Raw genomic sequence first — 24,182 nt, forward strand, 5'->3', positions numbered from 1 at the left:
GTAGAGCTGAAACGAAAAAGGATCTGGACCCTTGGATAGTGAGGCTATGCTGGGGCACCGAAATGCCGAAGTTACCTAGCCCAGGGGCTGCGGCTGTATAGGTCTGGAAAGACGTCGGGAATCCTCGTTGCAGTCTATGGAGCCTGAAAGAAGAAGTTGCTGGCAGGCGACTAGTGAAGAGATTCGGATGGATCCAAGCCTGGATCGAAGATGGAAGACACCTGTAAGCAGAGGGGACCAAGTTCTGAATCACTAGTCAGTGATTAGATGGGCACCAGGATGGCACCGGATGGAGTCACCTCGACCAGGTGAGTGGGCGACGCTGGGCTCTGGAGTCTCACGGACCAGGAGGCGTTGTCGGCGACCAGGATGGAGGTGCGAGCTTTCCCACGATGGTATCTGCTGTCGACGTCGCTGGACCCAGGATTGGGGCAACAAGTCTTGGCAAATGCAAGCCCACGCGGTGGACTCAAAATGGCGTCTGGAGTGGACCAGGAGGGTCCGGGGTGCTCCTCTGTTGGAGGGGAGCAAGGGCCAGTCTGGAGCAACCAAACCAGCGGTGTTGATGTCATCGGTCGTCGTCGGGAAGGCCACAAGCCAGCAGGCTAGTAGCCAGGCAACGCGGTGAGCAGCAAACAGGCAGAAGGGCCCCACGCAGATCTCGTGGAGGCTGGGAGGCTGAACTTCGGTGCTGGAGCTGCTCAGGGTTGGGGCTTCTCGGACCCCAAAGCACTCACTCGAGGATCCCTCGGCGGTCGTGCTGGGCAAGCGTCGTGCAGTCCTGAAGATGGCCGGTCCCTCGAGGTCTCGTCACACCCACGGATCTCAGCTGAGCTGAAGATGTAGTTTGAGGTCAGAGGTCCCAGGGAAGCCGGTTCTCGTCGAGCTGGGCAGTCTTGATCCGGAGGAGAGACTTACAGCAGACCGCGATGCTTGGATGGTGCCTGCGGATGCAGGGTGACTACTCCTTAGGCACAAGGGAGAAATCTTGAGAAGAAGTCGAGAGTTCCTTTCGTAGAAAGTAGTTTCAGGATTCAAAGATGATCTAATTTGGAAGGGGGCCAGCTCCTATCTTTATACTAGGAAAAGGGGCTGGCACGCGACTAGGTCCTGCCCATGGGTGGGACCAGGAAGGGGGGTGGTTACACCCCTCTCCCATGCCGGACTTTCCCCAGCTCAGGGGCTGGTGTGCCCCTGGAACTGGTTCTAGCCGGCCTATGCATAGTGAGCACCGGGGTGCCACTTGCAGTCACCTTCCTCTAAAGCCCTGCCTACCCAGGATACACAAAACCCTGTCTGGGATGGTGCTAGCACCGCCCCTAACAGGAAACCCTTTGTCCAAGCCTTCCTCGCTGGAAGGACTCCCAGCAGCAGGTCAGACTTGTGTCTGTGGTGGCAGCATCCATTTTGTGATGCTGAGGCTTGAGTTAACTTTAACCGGGGTTCACAGTTACATACATGTCGTGTCCCTCTAGAAGGGTGGAATGCTAACCCCGTCACCAGAATTGGCGAGGGGTTAGTATTCCAATTCGTATGACACCTTACTCGACATGTTTTGATAAAGCAATACCAGAGTTGCCATTTAACCGCGAGGATTATAATGCACTTAATGGTATGCGTTATCATGGAACAGCTATTAGGACTTGGTTCCGCAAGCTGCAAACAGGCTCAGCTCATGCCAGAGCACCATCTCACACGATTCCCAGCACTCTGCCTTCAGGATTGTTAAGGCCTGCCATAGGAGTGACTGATAGGAATAAGGGTGTCCATTTTAGGGTTAGATATAGGTATACTATATCTAAAGCAAAGGGTGATTACACCACCTTGCCCCAGCTGTCGTGCAGCCAGTTGTGTCAGGTTTAGATGGCCAGCCAGGGGTGGCATAATACATGCTGCAGCCCCTGGTAGGCCCTGGGTACACCTATGCCCTGAGTTACAGGGTCTGATAAGGTGGCCCAGTACCAATTGGTAAATGCACCTAAGGTACACGTGTCAATTTAGTGAGAGAACAGCAAGGCTGTGGGTCTGATTAGCAGGCCCACAGCCAGAGAAGTCGTAAACCAGTGAAGCAAAAAGCAAAAATCTGGGGTGATCATAGGATTGCAGACCCTACTCTCCTACACCAAGCTCTTGGTGCTGCGGCGCCATGCGTCTAATGTGCAGGAGACCGCCGTATTTGGTGTAGTAATGGCAGATTCAGGACAATGAAGCAAGCCATTGAGCGGGAGAGGATGTACGATCCAATCCTCCACTGCTACATGCGGCATAAAGGGAGTAGGGGCCATCCAGTGGTAAGCGAAATGCGCCTGCGCACACTGATAGTAGGCCTCGAAATCAGGAACATCGAAACCTCCCTTCTCATAGGGGAGGGTGATGGACCACTTGAGTCGGGGATTCCTGCCACCCCAAAAGAGCCGTCGCAGCTCCGACCGCAGGGTTCGGAAAAAATTAGCGCCAGGGAAGTAAGGTATATTGAGAAAAAAGTAAAGAAAGCGGGGGAGCACCACCATTTTTATGAGCGACGCTCTCCCGGCCATGGATAGCGGCAGGGTGATCCAGCGGTACACTGAAGCAAACAGTTTGGTTATCGCTACCCCGTAGTTGGACCGCAGCGTCTCGTCCCTGTCTCGCGAAATGCATATCCCAAGATAGCGGAGATCAGACCGACACCACTCGAGTGGGTAATCAAGGGGGAAATCAGTCACCGCATCGGTCAGGGGGAAGAGTTGCAACTTGGACCAGTTGATATGGACACCAGACATCCCGCCAAATAGTACAAACTCCCTGAGTAACAGATTAAGATATATTTCTGGATGTTTGACATACAGTGTGATGTCATCCGCGTAGAGGGACACATCAATCTGGCGCTGCAAGCATTGTACTGCGCCGCCGCGATGTAGTTGGCGCAGACGACAGGCGAGAGGCTCGACAGCTATGGCGAACAATAGGGGACAGGGAGAGGGCACCCCTGCCTTGTACCCCTGGTCAGTGCGATGGGCTGAGATAGATGACCATTGATCAGTACTCTTGCCATAGGGAGAGTATACAGCAGGTGGACCCAGGATATAAATTATTTGGGAAATCCCATACTAGCCAGCACCGAGAACAGGTATGGCCATTCGACAGAGTCGAAGGCCTTGGTTGCGCCAAGGAAAATGGCCGCCACGGGTGTGTCAGGGTGCACTGTGCGGAGCAGGGAGAAGAGCGTGCGAAGGTTGTGGGAGGTAGACCTACCCGCCACAAAGCCTGATTGGCGGACGATAAGAGTTACAGGATTTGGGGTCTTTATCGGGTTTAAGGAGGGATGTAATCACCACTTCGCGCATGGAACAGGGGAGTACCCCATCGCATAATGATTCCGAGAAGACCTCGCTGAGTACCGGGGCCATAATGTCGATGTAAGCTTTGTAGAATTCGGCTGGTATGCCATCGAGTCCTGGGGCTTTGCCATTCTTGAGGGACATAATGGCCTCTCGCACCTCGTCTAGCTCGAACGGAGCCGCGAGGAACTCCCTATCGCCGCCGCTAAGCCAACACAGTGCGACGTCGCTGAGGTAGTCAGTATAGGATACATCGGGCACCATCGTGGAAGTGTAGAGTGAATAGTAATGCGCCACGAAGGTAGCGAGGATCGCATCTGAGTCCCTAACAGCAGTGCCAGAGGTGTCGGTGAGTTCTAATATGGTGTTATGAGCTCGTGGTGGTTGTGTAATCACAGCAAGTACCTACCCGGGTCTGTCCCCTTCGCAATATTTGCGGGCCTGCCAGTGTTTGCCCCTAAACTTTGCTTCTCGCGCAGCCTCCTCCTCATATCGTGACAGCTTCTCCCTAAAAGTGGCCTGCAGGTCGGGGCTGGGGTTGGACACCATCCTTAGTTCTAAATCCTGCAGTTCTTTCTCCAATGTGCTAATGGATGCGAGGATAGCGCGTAGTACACAATGGCCTTTGGAAATACAATACCCCCTGATTGTGACCTTGAATGCCTCCCATATATGCTCAACAGAGTCTACTGATCCCTTATTCCTAGTGAAGAAATCCACAATCTCTTCCCCTAGTTCAATGTGAAACAGTTTATCAAGGAGGACATCAGGGCGAAGTCTCCATTGCGGTCGAGGGCTGTCCCAGCCTAGTGTACGAAAGTGTAGCAAGACAGGGCTGTGATTAGAGTATGTCCGCGGCAGGTGACGGACCCCCACCAGTTCCACAGCAACATCCCTTGTGATGAGAAAATAGTCTAAAGGTGCCCAGGTCCCGGTATATGATGTAAAGTGTGTGCCTTCCCGCCCCAGGGGTGCAAGTGCCGCCAGGTGTCCAACAGTCCGCCCTCAACGATGCCCTTCAGCGCCTCCCGTGCCCTGGACTTGTAGGTGCAGACCCCATCCGCTCTATCCAACTGTGGTTGCATCGCCAGAAAAAAGTCCCCTCCCCAAACTACGTGTCTTGATGCAATAGAGAGGATTTTGCCCCAGAGAGTAGTGAAAAAAGCTGGTGTGTTGACATTAGGGGCGTACATGGTTACAAATGAGAAGGTGTCGCGGCCTATCCTGCCCCATAGTAGCGCATATCTGCCCTCCCCGTCAAGTAGGTCCCCATACTTCTGAAAAGGGACCTTGCGGGCAATGAGGATAGCGACTCCCCTCGAATAGGTGGAATAGGAGGAGAAAACACGTTCTCCGGCCCACCTACTCGCGAATGATGTCCCGCCCTGTGGTGACAGATGCATTTCCTGCAGCATAGCGACCTGCACGTGATGTCTATCAAGATAGGCAATGACATCACGACACTTTCTGGCATTATTCAACCCTCTTATATTCCAGGATAAACAAGTTAATTGCGTGTTAACTGCTGGAGTGGCCATGGATAGCACAAGAGCCATAACAGTGCCGGCATAGGCAGCATGAATAAACTGCCTCCGCACCACCAGCATCGGTGCTCACACCAAGGTAGAGTCCAAGCATACAGTCCAAGAAATGATTGCCTCGAAAAAAAAAAAAAAAGAAACATCCCTCCCCACCACCCACCCCAGCATCCCAATCATGCCAGCAGCCAAGCACTCCCACCCAGCAACCCACCCCCCTCCCCCAACTCAAGCAACATGAACAGCTGAAACGCCAGCAAGTCAAAGGGGATCTCCCAGTGGGGGTAAGACAGAGTACGCACAGCCACTCCCTAGACCCCAGCCTCGTATCTGTGCTGCCCTCGGTGGAGACTAGGGCCAGCAAAGTGGTCCTTGGTTTACATTACCACAGGGATGAAGAGTCCATGCAGGGTCACTGTCCATTCGGTCTCTCGTGTCTGTGCGTCAATGTTCGGGAAAACCACAAGCTGACGCAGGCAGGGTGCGCAATGTAGCGGATATCAACAGTCAGTCTTCGTGTGGCGCCGGGGACAAGTCTGCATTGTCACGATCCTCCTCCGCGTCCCGGTCCTCCCTGCGCGCTCTCCGGAGCGATTTGAGAAAGTCTTCTACTTTCTGTGGAATGGTGAAGAACCGTTGCTTGCCCTGGTGGGTGATTCGTAGCTTCGCAGGGTATAGGAGCACAATCGATCTGAGCCTCACGTAGCTTTTTCTTCACCGGTAGGAACTTGCGCCGTTCCTCCTGCACCATTGGCGTGAAGTCTGGGTAGATGGAGAAGGTGACTCCATTATACTGCAGCGATCTTTGAGACCGGGCCGCTCGGAGTGCAGTGTCCCGGTCGCTGTAGTTCAGCAGCCGAGCAATGATGGGGCGCAGTGGCAGGCCAGGTTTGGGCATAGGCGCCAAGGAGCGGTGCGCCCTCTCGACGATGAACTGAGGCGAAAAAGCGTCCTCACCGATGGAACCCTTGAGCAGTTTCTCAACGTATAGCTCCATTCTGCCCGTATCTGTGGATTCCAGCACATTGGTGACCGGTATGTTGTTTCGGCGACTACGGGCTTCCAAATCCTCATTTTTTGCCGCTATGATCCGGAGGAGGTTGTCCATCCTGGACAATCGAGTGGTGTGAGACGTGGCCGAGGTATCGGAGATACGTTGCTCCGCAGCCGTCATGCGTTCCTCATGACGGTCTACCTTGTGTACCAGTGCGTCCAGCCGCGCGGTGACACCATCAACTTTCTCTACAACAGTGGCGAAGCCCTGTCGCATCTCTTGTATCAGGCTGGACAGGTCTGCGTCCTTAGCTGAGGAGACGGTGGTCTTCGGGGACGATGTGCTAGGGTCCGGGTCCAGCTGCGTCGACTTTGCGCCTTTCCTCGCGGCATCGAAGCTAAGCTTGGTCTGGCGGTTCTCTGGTCGCACCATGATGGCGCCGGGGCACGACACCTTAGGAGCGCGAGGTGCAGAAGCACTACGGGCCGTCAAGCTAGGACACTATCACCAGGATGCAGGGCCACAGCGATAGCAAGGCAGGGCAGCGTCTTAAAAGTACAGCAAGGATCCAGGCGGTGAAGGCACGGGGTCCTGGTGAGTCCGTGCAGGCCCTGCGCAGCCTGGCGGCTGGGAGGGGGGCGGCGAAGCCCTAGTGGCGTTGGTGGTGAGGCCCAGCCTGCTATCACTGCCGTGTAGGGTGGCGGCGCGACAGGCCCAGATAAGTGTGAGAGGTAGGGCGGCCGAGTCTCAGCGGGGGTGTGCCACGCAGGTGTGGTGGTCGACCTGGGGTACTCGCAGCAAGTCCACCCCGCACAGCACAGCCAGTAAATAGAGGAGTAATGCCAGGTGAGTGGATGGGGAGCGAGGAGGGTCCCAGCCCTCTCCACATGGAAGGTGCAGCCGCTCAGCAGCGAGGGGCAGCGTCCCAATATCAGGCGCAATATAGATGGCTAGGGCCGGCCAAGGCCCGATGCAGGAGCGGCAGCAAGCTCGAGGGCCCAGGCCCGACAGTCAGCCCTCCCGCCGGGTAGTTCACTGACCCGCGCCGCCTCTCATCAAGCGGGCCCGGCACCTCCCGGGGCGCAGGCAGGCTGCGCGGCGTCCGCCCCTCGGCAGCCCGCAACACAGGAGGCAGCAGCAGTTCAACTAACGGGGGTAGTGAGGATAGTGGAGGGGGGGGGGGGGGTCCCCGCACCACCGGGCAGGCAGCCTCTCACCTCTGCCGCCAGTCCGTCGGCGATGATCTGTCCAGGGGCCCGCCAGCCGCCTAGGGGAAAGGCCTAGTCCCTCGTGGCCATCCCCGGCCTGACGTAGTTCTGCACAGCCGGCCGCATGCACCCCTCTGCACCAAGGCAGTTGTCGACGATATTTCAAAGAGGCGTCGCTCCGGCCCGAGTCTCCCAGCGTGACCAAACTTGGACCGAGTGTAGGGACAGGTGCCCTGCTGCGAATCGCCAGGAATTCAGGCCGATATGGATCCCGTGGCAGAGGATATCAGAAGGATAATGTCCCAAGGAGCGGGAGCTGCGAGACTAAGCAGCCATTCCACTTGTGCGCCCTCTAGCGCCCCCCAAGGTGCCCATAAAGTTTATTGGGATGATGGACTCCTTTACTCAGAGGCTAGAGACCCCAAGCCTGGTACCACCAGGAGGTTGGTTATACCTTTGAAGTTTAGGGGTTTCCTTCTCACCTTGGCCCATGATATTCCCCTTGCAGGACACTTAGGCCAGAACAAGACTTGGGACAGGCTTGTTCCTCACTTTCACTGGCCTCACATGTCAGAAAATGTCAAGGAGTTTTGTCGCTCCTGTGTCACTTGCCAAGTACAGTGGTAAATCAGGTGGCACAACAAAGTCCCCCCTGATACCACTACCTGTGGTGGGGGTACCCTTTGAAAGAGTTGGCATAGATATTGTGGGTCCCATGGATCCTCACCCAGCATCTGGGCACAGATTTATACTGGTGGTAGTGGATCATGCCACCAGGTACCCAGAGGCAATTCCCCTGAGGACCACCACAGCACCTGTGGTGGCAAAAGCCCTCATTACAGTTTTCTCAAGAGTGGGCTTTCCAAAGGAGGTTCTTTCAGACCGAGGTACCAACTTCATGTCTGGATACTTAAAAGCAATGTGGAAGGAGTGTGGAGTAAACTACAAGTTTACCACACCCTATCATCCTCAGTGCAATGGGCTTGTGGAGAGATTCAACAAGACCCTCAATGGAATGATAAAAGGACTACCAGAGAAGCTTAGGCGGAAATGGGACACCCTTTTACCCTGCTTGCTCTTTGCTTACAGAGAGGTCCCACAGAAGGGGATTGGCTACAGCCCTTTTGAACTTTTGTTTGGCCACCCTGTGAGGGGTCCACTATGTTTGGTGAAGGAAGGATGGGGGTTACCTCTCAAAAAGCCTAAGCTAGATGTTGTGCACTATGTACTTGGTCTCCGCTCCAGGATTGCTGAATACATGGAGAGAGCATCCAAAAACCTGGAGGCCAGCCAAGAATTACAGAAAGCTTGGCATGAACAACAGGCTGTTCTGGTTGAGTACCAGCCAGGGCAGAAGGTGTGGGTGTTGGACCCAGTGGGCCCAGCAGCACTCCAGGACAAATGGACTGGACCCTACCCTATCATTGAGAAAAAGGGTGTAGTCACCTATGTGGTTGACTTTGGAACCCCTAGGAGCCCCCACAGGGTGCTCCATGTAAATCGTTTGAAAGCATTTGTTGACAGGGAGGACATGAGTCTCCTCATGGCCACAGATGGGGATCAGGAGGAAGAGAGTGACCCTTTCCCAGACCTGCTTTCCCAGAACCCTGATGATGGTTCAGTTGATGGAGTAGCCTTGGCAGGCAGCCTCACTGAGCAGCAACAGGTGGACTGCAGACAGGTGTTGCAGGCCCACAGGCATATGTTTTGACTCACACCCAGTCAAACTAACTGGTGCACCCATGAGGTGGACACTGGTGACAGTCTGCCTGTGAAGAATAAGATCTACATGCAACCTGACCATGTCAGGGATTGTATAAAGGCTGAGGTGCAAAAGATGTTGGAGCTTGGAGTGATTGAGCCATCAGAGAGCCCATGGGCTAGCCCAGTGGTCCTTGTGCCAAAACCTCATACCCAAGATGGAAAGAGAGAAATGAGGTTTTGTGTGGACTACAGAGGTCTCAATGCTGTCACTAGGACAGATGCACATCCCATTCCAAGAGCAGATGAGCTCATTGATAAATTGGCTTCTGCCAAGTTTCTGAGCACATTTGATTTGACAGCTGGCTACGGGCAGATCAGACTAGCTGAAGAGTCAAAAGCCAAAACAGCATTCTCTACCCCTAGTGGACATTATCAGTTTGTGGTAATGCCCTTTGGTTTGAAGAATGCACCTGCCACCTTCCAAAGGTTGGTGAATCAAGTCCTTGCTGGGTTGGATGACTTTTGCGCAGCATATCTAGATGATATTGCTGTCTTTAGCTCCACCTGGGAGGATCACCTGATCCACCTGAAGAAGGTTCTGGAGGCCCTGCAAAAGGCAGGCCTGACTATCAAGGCTACCAAGTGCCAGATAGGGCAGAGTAAGGTTGTGTACCTGGGCCACCTAGTAGGTGGGGGTCAGGTTCAACCATTGGAGAGCAAGATCCAGACCATACAGGACTGGGCTCCTCCAACTACCCAGACACAAGTCAGAGCCTTCTTGGGCCTGACTGGGTATTACAGAAAATTTGTAAAGAACTATGGGTCCATTGTGACACCATTGAATGACTTGACATCCAAGAAGATGCCCAAAAAGGTTCAGTGGACAGTTAGCTGTCAAAAGGCATTTGATGACCTGAAGAAGGCCATGTGCTCTGCACCTATCCTGAAGAGTCCTGACTACTCCAAACAGTTTATTGTACAGACAGATGCTTCTGAGTTGGGGGTGGGAGCTGTGCTTTCACAACTTAATCAAGATGGTCAAGACCAGCCCATTGCTTTTATTAGCAGAAGGCTGACACCCAGGGAGAATCGTGGTCAGCTATTGAGAGGGAGGCCTTTGCTGTGGTTTGGGCCCTGAAGTAGTTGAGGCCATACTTGTTTGGTACTCACTTCCTAATTCAGACAGACCATAAGCCCCTCTTGTGGCTAAATCAGATGAAGGGTGAAAATCCCAAACTGCTCAGGTGGTCCATTTCCCTACAGGGGATTGACTTTACAGTGGAGCACCGCCCAGGGACTGACCATGGTAATGCAGATGGTCTCTCCAGGTACTTCCACTTCGAACATGAAGACTTATCTGGTCAAGGTTAAGTTTAATGTCCCTGCGTTTGGGGGAGGGGGGGGGTTGTGTAGGAGAGTAGGGTCTGCTATCCTATGGTCACCCCAATTTTTGCTTTTTGCTTCACTGGTTTTCGACTTACTGAGGCTGTGGACCTGCTAATCAGACCCCCAGCCTGCTGTTCTCTCTAAATTCATAATACATGTGCTATAGGTACATACCACAATTGGAAATGGACTCCTTGTCAGCCCCTGTACCATGCACTATAGGTGCTCAGGGCATAGGTGCCACCAAGGCCTACCAGGGGCTGAAGCATAGCTTTTGCCACCCCTGGCTGGTTCTTAAATTGACAACTGGCTGATCACTCAGCTGGGGCAAGTGGGTGTAATCACCCCTTGCTTAAATATAGTATACCTATATCTAAACCTATATCTGGACACATATAAACCTGTGAGTCACTCCTATGGAAGGCCTTATCAATCCTGGGGGCAGAGTGCGTGGTTTAATGTGAGATGGAGCTCTGGCATGAGCTGAGCCTGTCTGCAGCTGTCGGGAACAACTCCCTAAGCTGTTCCGGGATAATGCCATACCATATACTATTAAGTGCCTTATAAATCCTCGCGGTTATATAGCAACTTTAGTTTGGCTTTATCAAAACATGTCGTGTAAGGTGTCATACTAATTGGAATACTACCCCCTCGCCAGTTCTGGTGATGGGGGTAGCATTCCACCCCTCTAGAGGGAGAAGACATGTTACTTTACTGAAACGCGGTTGATTTTAAAAGAGCCTCAGATCCACAAAATGGATGCCTCTGCCACAGACACGGGTCTGGCCTCCTGCTGCTGACCGAAACTCAGCAGATGGTGGCCTGGACAAAGGGTTTCCTGTCGCAGGGCGGTGTTACACCACCCCAGACAGGAGATAGTGGATTGTAGCAGGGAGGTTTCAAAGAAACCAGACACTGCCTGGGGAGCACAAGGCTGCCCCTTGCATAATCCGGCCAAACCGGTTCTGGGGCACACCAGCCCCAGTCCCAGCGCGGCCTGGATCAAAGGAAAGGGGTGTATCCCCCCCTTCCTGGGTCCCACCCATAGGAGGGGACCTAGCAGGTAATCCAGCTCACCAGATTCGATTAAGAGTGGGAGCAGTGCCAATGCAACTCAGATTATCCTGAAGAAACATAAGAAACGAAACTCTGGACCCTTCGACATCCTACTCAACGTAGAAGACTGAAGAATCTCCCTTGTGGTCAAGGAGTGACCACCCTGTGCAAACAGGCACCATCCAGCACCTCAACCCTTGCTTTGTTGCAGTTCCCGCCGGAACTCGAGCGACAGAGATCGACAAGATCAAGCTTGCCTGCCTTCCTCCAGCCCGATCCACAGTCCCTGCAGAGCTGAGACCCGTGGAGGCGACCGGAAGCGTGGGGCACGCATCTTGAAAAGGCCACGAGACGCTGACCGTGCAGCCCACGAGTGACCCTTGAAGCTGTACACCGGGGTTTGAGAAGCCCCAACCCTGAGCTGCTCTTGCACCGAAGCTCACCCCTCCATACTCGACGAGTGTTGCGTGGGGCCCTTCTGCTTGTGTTGGCCCGACGTGTTGGCCCGGTCACTTGCCAGCTGGCTGGTGGCCCCTGTGCCGACGAAAACCTTAAACCGACTTGCTTTTCTGGTTGCTCCAGATTTGCACCAGCTCCTGTGAAAAGGAGCCCCCACTCTGACCCTCCTGGTCCGAGTGAGAAGCAATCTCCCAGTTCCGCGTGGATTGCTTTTGCCAAGTGTTGTTTGCTCCAATCTTGAAGCCGACGGCGCTGACGGCAAAAGCCTGCCTGGGACAGATCGTGACCTGCTCCTGGACGTCGCAGATGCCCCAGAGCCCACGTGACAGCGGAGAGAAGCTCCTCGACAACCATCTGATTGCGCCCAACATTGCCTGGTTCCGTCCTGGTTCCACCCTGGTCACTGCTGAGTGACCCAGACTCTGTCCCCTCTGCTTTCAGATACTTCTCGACTTCGATCCACCCTTGGATCATACTGGACACTTCTGCTTCACATCGCCTGCAGCATCTTCAGCTCCAAGCACCAAGAGCCTGCGTGTCAAAACCCGACGCCACCTTGACCCTATGCACCCGCTTCCTGTGGGTGAGGTAACATTGCAACGCCGGTGTTCCCACACTGGTACACACCTCTAGGGTCTGTGTCTTAAGTTTTGTTCCTCTAGGTTCAGCGGAAGTATCTTTTAACTCTACTTGTGTAACTTTTACGCACCATTGACAATGCATTGGTGCAAGCCGCACTTTACGTGCTGCACCTGAATCCCGCGGGCTTTTCCCCGACTTCAGCATTGCTAGTCCAGACTGCTCCCAGCGATTCCCTAGGCCCTAGGCCTAACCACTGTTCGATTGGTATCTCTTATACCACTTTTTTAATACATGGTTTGAGTGGCCACCCGCCCTCATCCATAATTGTGCAACTTTGTATGTTATACTGTGCTTTTGATTTAACGCTTGTGCCCCTTTGCTCATAAAGAGTACTGGGGATTATTTTAGAAATAAACACATATATTTTTATAATATATACGTGTGTGGTGTCCTTTCATTTGGTATTACAGGATTGTATGTGGTAAAACAGCTCGCTTAACACGGCCTCTTAAGTTAAGCCTTTAAGGCTGCTTAGTCCATGCTACCCCTAGGATAGCTTGTCTAACAAGGTTGACTTACAACCAGACACCATAAGGGATTGTTTGGACTGATATAAGGTGGTTCCGGAATTGGAAACCCCACATATCAGGCCAACTTCTCACACCTGCCTCAGTCAGCCCAGGGCTGTAGAGGTCAGGGAGACCAGTGATGGACCCCAAAGGGCCCCCTGTCCAAAATAACTCCCCAATCAGCAGATTAAGGGCACTGAAGCTAGTAGACCTAGCCAAGTGAAAATAAAACAAACTCCTGAGGGATCCTCCATAAACTTAGTTAGGGACCTCCCACAGATGGACACTGCTGGGCACAGTCAAACCTGGGACCTGAGGGCCCCAAACCTGACCTGTCCCTCCAGTAAGTCAAACAGAGGGACTCAGCCTCCAGCTTTAGGCAACCAGAGGTTGACCCTGAGAGCTCACAGCAACTCAGTCATGGAAAGAAAGGCATATATGGTGGATAGTGATTGGAGGAAGTTGAGCCCAACATTAGTGGAGTCTCACTTCAGTACTCCATCCCAACACTAGCCTTTTACAAAACACACCACAGGTAGAGATTCCCTATGGTGGAGACCCTCAGATACCCTTAGGGTGAGGGATTGCTGAGTGTACCATGATATAGGGGGTAACCATGCCAGTGCATATACCACCTCATATGGCCACTCAGGCAATATAGGCGTACCTGGTCAAGGATAGCCTTATCTCCTTTCATTGGGGGGGGGGGGGGGGGGGCGGGGGGCGGGGGGGTGTTATGTAGGAAGGTGGATATCGGACTATGGTTGCCCGCAACTTTTTGCCTGGTGTTTTGCTGGTTTTTCGACTTAGTTGACCTGGGGCCCTGCTATTCAGGACCCCAGGCCCACTGCTCTCTCTGTAAAATGGATTCCATGTTCTCTAGGTACATATCTAATTGGATACTGGGCCACCTTATCAGTCCCTGTACAGCATACCTTCGGGATCCAGGGCATAGGTGTGCCCAGGGCCTACCAGGGGTTGCAGCATGTATTATGCCACCCCTGGCTGGCCATCCAAATCTGACACAACTGGCTGCACGACAGCTGGGGCAAAGTGGTGTAATCACCCTTTGCTTTAGATATAGTATTCCTATATCTAACCCTAAAATGGACACATAAATTCCTATCAGTCACTCCTATGGCAGGCCTCATCAATCCTGAAGGCAGAGTGCTTGGAATTATGTGAGATGGTGCTCTGGCATGAGCTGAGCCCGTTTGCAGCTTGCGGAACCAAGTCCTAATAGCTGTTCCATGATAACGCTATACCATATACTCTTAAGTGTATTATGTACCTCGCGGTCAAATGCTAACTTTGGCATAGCATTATCAAAACATGTCGAGTAAGGTGTCATACGAATTGGAATACTAACCCCTCGCCAATTCTGGCGATGGGGTTAGCATTCCACCCTTCTAGAGGGACACGGCATGTATGTAACTGTGAACCCCGGTTGAAGTTGACTCGAGCCTCAGCATCACAAAATGGATGCTGCCACCACAGACACAAGTCTGACCTCCTGCTGCTGGGAGTCCTTCCAGCGAGGGAGGTTTAGACAAAGGGTTTCCTGCCTTGGGCGGTGCGAGCAACACCCCCAACATGATTTTGTGTATTAGGTAGGACAGGGCTCAAAGGAATGAGACATGCCTGGGGCACACAAGGTGCCCCGTGCATACACCGGTCAGAACCAGTTCCTGGGGCACTCCAGCCCCAGAGCTGGCACAAGACCGGACAAAGGAAAGGGGGTGTAGCCACCCCCCTTCCTGGTCCCACCCAGGGGAGGGACCTAGTCGTAGTGCAGCCCCTCTTTAGCCGGATAAAGGTAGGAGCTGGTCCCATTCCAGATTAGATTATCCTGATCAACTTCACAAGAAGAAACTCTGGACCACAACGTTCTGCTCCACAGAAGACAGAAGGAATCTCCCTTGTGGGCAAGGAGTGTCCACCCTGCATCTGCAGGCACCATCAGCGTACCGCGACTTCCCTTTGTCGTCTTCCTGCAGAGGATCCAGACTTCAGAGCCCGACGAGACCCGGTTTCCCAGACCTCTCTGACCTCAACCCACATCTGCAGCCGAGCTGAGACCCGTGGGTGCGACGAGACACGTGGGACCGGCCATCTTGAAAGAAGCAGCACTTCGCTCCAGCACGACTTCCGAGGCATCCTCGTCCAAGTGCTTTGGGGACTGAGAAGCCCCGACCCCGAGCAGCTCCTGCATCGACGATCAGCCCTCCAGCATCCACGAGATCTGCGTGGGGCCCTTCTGCCTGTTTGCTGCTCGACGCGTTGTCTGGTCACTTGCCGGCTGGCTTGTGACTTCCTAGACGACGAACTCCGACAACTTTGCTGCTGGTCTGGTTGCTCCAGACTGGCCCTTGCTCCCTTCCAAAAGAGGAGCACCCCGAACCCTCCTGGTCCACTCCAGATGCCGTTTTCACTCACCGCGTGGGTTGCCTTTGCCAAGGCCTGTTGAACCCGAATCCGGAGACGACACCGCCGACAGCGGGAGCCTGCGTGGGACAGCTCGTGCCTCCATCCTGGTCGTCGAATGCGCCACCTGGTCCACGTGGCTGCAGAGACAAGCGTCCACCTTCACCTGATCGCGACAATGACATCTGGTTCCACTCCTGGTTCCACTCCAGTCACTGGCTAGTGACTTTGAACATTGTCCCCTCTGCTTTCAGTTTCTTCTCTTCACCAATCCACCCTTGGATTGCACCGGACATCTTCCTCCTGACCGCCTGCAGCATCTTTTCATCCAGGCTCCATAGACTTCAACGCCGGAACCCGACACAACTTGGCACCTATGCACCCGCAGCTTATGGGTGAGGTAACACGAGCATTTCGGTGCTCAGGGGTAGCTTCACTATCCTAGTGTCCAGTTCCATTGTCGTTTCAGTCCTAGCTAGTCAGGGACGTCCGTACTCACCTTCTCTTTAAACTGTACTGTCCATAGACTATTGTACGCATCTCGCGTGTGAGTTCACACTCTGCACACGCGTTCTGTGGGCCTCCTATTACTTACCTCCAGTCAGGGTAGTGTGGTCCCAGCGATTCTACAGCCTCTGGACAGCTCCATTCCTTTGATTGACTTTCGCATTCCATTTATTTAGTATATGGTTTGTTGCGCCCCTCAGGCGTTCTTGTAAATACTGTGCAAACTCGTATTTCCTTTCAAGTATTGTCATGTGCTTAGCCCTCTGACCTCATAAAGAGTTCAGAGGTGTATGTTAGTTAATAAATATCTGTTTATTTTCATAACAACCTGTGTGGTGTCCTTTCACTTGGTATTCAAGGGGTTATATGTGGTAAAACAGCTGGCTTCACATGCCATTCAGAGTTTAGCCTAAAGACTGCTTTTGTCCACGCTACTAGGGTAGCTGGTCTATAAGGTTGACTTACAACCAATCACCATAAGGGTTGTTTGGACTGATACAAGGTGATCACTAGAACTAGTGAGCATCATATATTAGGCCAACTTCTCACACTGTTCACATGCATTTGTCTCCGAGAATTCTGGTGGGGCATCTTTTCTGAAGTGAGCAAAAGATTAAAGCTTAAGATCGCTCCTGATGAGTATGGGAACTTTATTTGGCATTGTAGTTTATTCGTCTGAAAATTACAATAGGCCAGTGCCAATTCGTTATTTCCTCTTTAATAGCAAGAGTGTTAGTCCTGGCTAACTGGAAATCTGACACAGGTCCCTCAGATTCCCAATGGATGCAAAGGATGCATAAAGTTGCTGCTCGTAAAGTTTTGTATGCAAACAGAATGTGATCTAATATTCGAGTGAACACAATTTGCAGATATCGGGAGAATGAAGTTGATATGAAAGCAATACGTTTGTAGGAACTATGTTTTAAGTACAATTATGAACAGAATTCGCAAGCGAATGAGTTAGTTTTGTTTGTATGAACAACATTTTTTTAATGTACATTCATGAGACAGAATTTTCGATTGAGGAGCTATTAGTTGAAATAATGTTTGATGTATAATGAATTGTGCTGTTACAGCTCGAAAAAAAATAACAGCAAAGGCATTGATCCCCAACTAAGTTGATTCTGTAAAAGAAAATATACATTCATTTTGCAGGCGATGGGGTTAGACATCTTTTGTGTTACAGGACCACTTGCCTTTGTCAGCTAATGATTTGAACCTGTTCTGTGAGATCAGATACCAGTATAGAATGGCAGAAAAGCAACCAGGACAGACCTGAACCTTAATCTAAAGTTACAGTATTTAATTTAGTTTTCTAGGGCTATGTAGTGATAGCAAAGTTTCAAATCTGGTTTTTATGGTGTTTGGAGATGGGAAGCAGTACAACCGTTTGAAAAAGAAACCACAAAAGAGATACAGAGGGAATATGCTAAAGATTTTAACACTCATGTGGATGAGCTGCTACATTTTACACTGTCATCTTAACTAGTGGTACAATCTAAACCCCTCAATGAATTTTGTCCTTACCTCCTCAAGGCATCATGCTATTTGTTTTCTTGAAGAAATGATGGTCAAACATCTAGTCAAATCATACATTATGCATTGGCTCTGTACTACTTTTCTTCGCAAAGGTCTGCAGCATTCATGACTAAATGAATCACCACTGACCACAATTTAAACATACTTGCACACCCAACATATACCTCTAAACCCCTTTGTGCAACATTTAATCTGACAAAGACTACAAAAGACTAGTGGATATGATCTAAAGCTGCAATGTCTAAAATATAAGTTTGTGAGTCAGAAGCATACAAACAGCACAGCAGAACATCTATGTATTGATATCTTCTGAAGGCATTATGTACAAGCCTGAACTGTACAAGCCCTTCCTCTGCTAACCCCAAAAGAAAGGGACCTAAACCTCTGACAAGTAATATCACAGAAATCGAAATTTGTGGTAGCTTCCAGTGAGAATCCTAAGCTCTAGAACTATTCCATTCCTTCCTACTATGTGAATACATTCTTATCTCAACAAACACTTATGAGTATACTAATGATGTTCAGCTCATCAAAACTGGAAGTCAGTTTCTGCTATCTGACAACATACGAAATTTAAAATGTAATTCAATCTCAATCCATAGTGAGTCTCAGACCATGCATCCTAAATAATGCTAACCACTGAAATTGCTTTGGAATCCCTTTATGTTTATACAGTGATTACCTAGGCAACTGCCCTGTATGCCTGTCACAGTGCCTCCTCACCTCTGTTGGTTCACAAGTTGTTGTGCTCTCCTCCTTTTTCCGCTCCTCTTCTTCTTGCTCAAGCTCCTTGATGCTTTCTTCCAGGACATTTGGCCAGAAGTCACCTTCAAAATAAGGCAGCTCATTGGCACTTGTGATCCGATCTTCTGTGGCCTGCTTGAAGATGTCCTGCATAGATTGAAAAGAAACTACCTGAGACTGAAATACTCTGGATGCAATAACATAATTTTACAGATATGGTGTCATCCAAACAATTCTAAAGAAAGAGCCTTCCAGCTTTTAAGTCACAAGTTAATCACATGAAAATATTACTCACTTAGTGTAACAATAACTGGAAAGGAATATATTTCCGGAATTCCTTACAATGCATCTACCCAAAAACTTAAAGATGGCATCCACCAAACTCAGCAGCTGCATCCTTTAAACTTTTAAACAAGGTGGATCACAACACAGATCTACAAAAAGATTCCCAGACAGGGTAACATCACAGTGTAACAGTACCCTCCTTAAGAAAAGGAATTCTTGCTGTAAACATTTTTATATAAATAGATTGTTCTAAAATACTAGCTGGCTCCTGCCCATGCTAGTAAATTCAAAAATGTTCCTGCTCTGGAAAGAGCATACTTTTAAAGTCTAGGCATATGTATATTGTAAATGTGAATTTGAAAGTACTCATCACAAGTACCAAAACTGACAATTTTTTTTTTTATTCAATAGCTTACACAGAAGGGACTAGTGCCCAACCCATCTTGCTATATATCAAGTTACAAAGGGTTAGCTCTAGGAAATTCAACCGTAGTTATTTAGTAGGCTATACGAACAAGTTACTTACCTTCGGTAACGATATATCTGTAAGAAACATTAGTTAGTGTTAGATTCCTTACCTTAGAATATCCCCAGGCGTCAGTCTGGATCCGGAAACTTTTGCGTAGCAGTACCCCTGCGCGTCGGTAGGCGTCGTCTGCAGGCGTCCCCTGCGGCTCCGCGTCCGTCGTCGGCGTCGTGCGCCGTGATGATTTCGCTGGAGTATATAGACGCCGCCTCCGCGCGCTGACGTCAGTTCTTTGTACACAGCTTTTCCCTGCCAGAAAACGCAGAGCCATGAGAGAACCAACACTGGTGCCATTTGCAACTAGGGCCCTGAAAGGGATGTCCTTAACCATAGGTATCAGTTCGCAGAACGGGGAGGATGGGTGGGTTCGGTAAGGAATCTAACACTAACTAATGTTTCTTACAGATATATCGTTACCGAAGGTAAGTAACTTGTTCATCTGAAAGTAACACGTTAGTGTTAGATTCCTTACCTTAGAATAGATACCCTAGCAATACCAACCCCGGTGGTGGGTCTGCGAACCAATACATTCCTACACCAGAAAGTCCTGGAGGACAGAACGGCCAAAGAAGCCATCCCTCCGGACTTGACTGTCCAGGCAGTAGTGCCTCGCAAATGTGTGCAGCGAGGCCCACGTAGCCGCCTGGCAAATGTCCTGCAAAGGGACTCCCCGGCCCAGGGCAGTAGTAGCCGCCGTGGCCCGAGTGGAATGGGCCCGCAGCCCAACAGGAGGCTCCTTCCGAGCCAAAGAGTAGCACGCTTTGATGCACAGAACGACCCACCGAGAGATGGTTAGTTTACACACCGCCCGTCCCTTCTTCGCACCCACGTAGCCAACAAACAGTTGGTCATCCACCCGGAACTGGCGTGTGCGATCCATATAAAATGAAAGCGCACGTTTTGGGTCCAGACGATGGAGCCGCTCTTCATCCTTTGAAGGATGCGGAGGCGGGAAGAAGGAAGGGAGGGTGATGGACTGCCCGATGTGAAAAGCAGAAACTACTTTGGGCAGGAAAGAAGGTCTAGTCCTCAGAACCACCTTGTCAGGATGAATGGACAGGAAAGGAGGTTGGACAGAAAGAGCCTGGAGCTCACTCACTCTCCTGGCAGAGGTGATGGCAACCAGGAAAGCCGTCTTTAAAGTCAGGAGACGAAGAGGGCAAGAATGAAGGGGCTCAAAGGGAGCACACATCAGAAAGGTAAGAACCAGGTTCAAGTCCCACTGAGGCATCACAAACGGAACAGGTGGATACATGTGTGTGATGCCCTTCAAGAACCTCGTTACAATCGGGGACTTGAACAAAGAAGGCTGATCAGGAAGCCTTAGAAAGGCTGAAAGGGCAGAAAGGTAGCCCTTGATAGTGCCCATAGCAGAGCCCTGCTGGGCAAGAGAAAGAAGAAACAGAAGAACCTCTGAAAGAGGGGCAGAAAGAGGATCCACAGCCTTTGCTGTGCACCATGCCACAAATCTGTTCCACCGACAGGCGTATACCGACTTTGTGGAGGGACACCTGGCTGCCAGAATTACATCACAAACTTCAGGAGGCAAGTCAAATGGCCTCAACTGCCGCCGCTCAATCTCCAAGCATGGAGGTGGAGACTGGACAGGTTCGGGTGGAGGACCGTCCCCTGCTGCTGCGACAGAAGGTCCTCCTGAAGGGGCAGGCGGATCGGGGGACCGACTGACATGCTGAGTAGCTCGGGATACTAGTACCTTCGAGCCCAGTCCGGAGCCACAAGGATAACTTGGGCCCGGTCGCGCCTCATCTTCTTCAGCACTCTGGGCAGAAGTGGTATAGGCAGAAAGGCGTATAACAGACCGCAACTCCACCCGCGCCGAAAGGCGTCGCCGTGCGAGTGCCGTCTTGGAAACTCCAACGCGCAGAACTGATGACATTGCGCGTTCTCTTCTGTGGCGAATAGATCTAACCAAGGCTCTCCCCATTGCAGAAAGATGCCTTGCGCCACGTCCGAGTTCAGACGCCATTCGTGATCCATCTAGCACCGACGGCTGAGTTCGTCCGCCCTGGCGTTCAGAGAGCCTGCCAGGTGTTAAACCGTCAAGGTCACGCCCTGACCTTCCAGCCACTGCCAGAGGCGCAGAGCCTCCTGGCAAAGGGTCCACGACCCCACTCCGCCCTGTTTGTTGCAGTACCACATGGCGGTGGTGTTGTCGGTGAACACCTGCACTACACTCCCGTTGACAAAGGGGAGGAATGCCTTCAGTGCTAGACGAATCGCCCGCAGCTCCAACAGGTTGATATGGAGCCGGGACTCCGCCGGAGACCAGATGCCTCTGATCTCTGCCTCTCCCAAGTGGCCACCCCAGCCCTGGAGGGACGCGTCCGTCACGGCAACGTGCTCCGGTTGGGGAAGGGAGAGGGATCTGCCTCTGACCCCAATCGCGGTCCGTAAGCCACCACTGCAGTTGTCTCGCAGTGCCCTCCGAGATCAAGACGTGGTCGGACAAGTTGCCCTGATGCTGGGCCCACTGAAACTTCAGGTCCCACTGCAGAGCCCGCATCCGCCACCGGGCGTGATGCACCAGAAGGATGCAGGAAGCCATCAGTCCCAGCAGCCGCAGCGTCAACCTGACCGAAAACCGGGATAGCGGCTGAAAGATGGGAATCAAAGCCTGTATATCCCGGACCCGCCGTTCCGGAGGATAAACCCGAAACTGCGCCGAGTCCAGAACCGCTCCGATGAAAAGGAGCTTTTGAGAGGGACACAGGTGTAATTTCGGCTCATTGATGGAGAACCCCAGGTCGTGCAAGAGGTCTGCCGTCATCTGAAGGTGGTGGACGACTGTCTGGGGCGAGCCCGCCTTCAACAACCAGTCGTCTAGGTAGGGGAAGACTGAAACCCCCAACCTGCGCAGATGGGCTGCGACCACCGCCATCACTTTTGTGAACACCCGTGGGGCGCTGGTAAGGCCGAAGGGAAGCACGATAAACTGAAAGTGCTCCTGGCCTACCGTGAACCGCAGGTAACGCCGGTGGGCCGGTGGGCCGGCAGGACGGGGATGTGAAAATAGGCATCCTGCAAGTCCAACGCTACCATCCAGTCTTGTTGGTCTAGAGCAGCCAAGACCTGAGCTAACGTCAACATCTTGAACTTCTCCTTCCGGAGGAAGCCGTTGATGTTCCTTAGATCCAAGATAGGACGTAGGCCCCCCCTTGTCCTTCTTGGGTACCAGAAAGTAGTGGGAATAGAAACCACGCCCTACTTCTGGCCCAGGAACGCGCTCGATGGCCCCCTTGGCCAAGAGGGCCGTAGCTTCCTCCTGCAGAAGTGTCAAGTGGTCCCCCGACACACGGTGGTTCTGCGGTGGCATGGCTGGAGGAGTGGTCTCGAAGGGGAGGGAGTAGCCCCTTCGGACGAGTTGCAGCACCCACCTGTCCGACGTGATTGTGCGCCAGTGAGCGTGGTGATGGCGAACCCTGCCACCCACTGGCGTCACATGGGGCCGAAAGCACGGACTAGGAGGATTTGGAGGCAGATGCTGCGGAGGGAGGTGTGGCCTGACCCCGCCGTTGACCCCGACCGCCGCCACGGCGGTTTCCACGGCCGCCACCGCGTTGGAAGGATTGTTGCGGTGCGTGGCTGGCAGCACGTGTGGGGACGCCCCTTCCTTGGCCACGAAAGGAGCGAAACGAACCCGTTTGCTGGCGCTGGGTCGAAAGACCCAAGGACTTGGCCGTGACCCTGGAGTCCTTGAAGCGTTCCAGCGCGTGGTCGGCCTTGTCACCAAAGAGGCGACAGCCATCGAACGGCATGTCCATCAAGGCATTTTGGACATCGGCCGAAAAGTTGGCGGATCTCAGCCAGGCGTGGCGACGAATCGCCACCGTCGTTGACATAGCTCTGCCCAGCGAGTCGGTCGTATCAAGACCACACCGTATTGAATATTTAGCTGCGTCTCGGCCCTCAGCCACAGCCTTGCCGAGCTTCGCCCGCACCTCCATGGGGCATTCTGGCAGCACTTCCGCGACCGTGTCCCACACAGAGTGGGTGTAGCGGCCCAAGAGGCATGCGGTGTTGCAAGACCGCAGTCCCAGACTCAGGGACGAGAAGACCTTCTTGCCATATTGGTCATACCTCTTGGATTCCCGATCGGGCGGGGCCGACGGGAATGCGGACTGGGAGGTAGAGACCTGGATCACCAGACTCTCGGGAGTGGGATGGGCGGACAGGAATTTGGGGTCGTCCGGACAAGGACGGTGGCGTCTGGCCACGTTCCGATCAACAGGCGAACCTGAAGCGGGCCTGGACCACGTGCCCAACAGAACGTCTGACAAGGCTTCGTTAAACGGCAGCAGAGGCTCCTGTGGGCATGACTGCGGTTTGAAGACCTCAGTGAGGATGTTAGGCCTCACGGCCGCGACGGGGAGCTCAAGGTGTAAGGCCTTGGCAGCCCTCATCAGCACCACTGAATATGCAGCTCCCTCCACTGACTCCACAGAAGGAGGAGAGATAAAACCAGGGTTAGGAGAATCGTCCAGACCACTGGCATCCCCCAAATCACCTGTCCAGTCCGGGTCATACTGGCACTCACGTGACAGAGGGTCCTCAGACCCCTCCCAACCTTCCCCGTATTCTTCATCTTCTCCATACTCTGAGTCAACGATGTAGACCGGCTCCTCGGGGTTCACAGGCCCCATCGGCGTCGAACCCGGCGTCGATCGACGCCGGTCCGACTCCGCGTCCGGAGAGGGTATGGGGACGGCGCCGCCTGGAGCCGGCGCCGGACCCCCGGCGCCGGCCGAAGCCGGCACAGGAGAACCGGCGCCGCGCGGGGGCGGCGTCGGGGGCAACCCCGATGGAATCGGCGCCGGACCAGCCGGCAGGCCAGCCGGCGGCGACCCCGAAGGCCCTTGCGGCGCCGGGGTCGGAGCCGTCTGCGGCACCGGGCCCGGAGCACCCGATGGCGTCGAGCCAGGGACACCCGCCCCGCCAGGGCCTCCGGACGGCAGCACTGGGCCCGAAGGCGCCGTAGGCCCCGTCGGAGAACTGAGCGCCCTCATGGCCATGAGGAACGCCTCAATCTCCTCAGGCGTCGCACCGTGCCCAGGGACCGGAGGGTATGGGGCAGGCCGCGCCGGCGACTCACGCGGAGCCGCGGAGTTGGGGTCACCCGAACCCCTGGCCGCGTCGCGACGCGAGCGTCGGGGGGAGTCGGGGGTACGATGACGACGCCCCGACTTCTTGTGTTTCTTACCTGATGAGCCCGACGAATGGTGACGACTTCCGGAGCGCTCGGCGCGGCTCCGCGACCGCTCTCTCGAACGCTCCCTGGACCTCCGGCCGGACCGAGACCTCTCCTGACGCGGGGCCGACACCC

At 53.0% G+C, this 24,182-nt stretch overlaps 1 protein-coding gene across 1 annotated transcript in view; it reads right to left on the reverse strand.

Moving 5' to 3' along the window:
• CREBBP (CREB binding lysine acetyltransferase) overlaps positions 1–24,182 on the reverse strand; it is a 1,189,106-nt gene that overhangs the window by 180,426 nt on the left and 984,498 nt on the right. The window contains exon 21 of the mRNA XM_086939791.1: positions 18,010–18,177. Coding sequence (XP_086795917.1) covers positions 18,010–18,177 — 168 coding nt within the window. The remainder of the gene's footprint in view (positions 1–18,009; positions 18,178–24,182) is intronic.

The sequence above is a fragment of the Lissotriton vulgaris genome, chromosome 10, assembly GCF_964263255.1.
Source record: "Lissotriton vulgaris chromosome 10, aLisVul1.2, whole genome shotgun sequence".
Lineage (NCBI taxonomy): Eukaryota > Metazoa > Chordata > Amphibia > Caudata > Salamandridae > Lissotriton > Lissotriton vulgaris.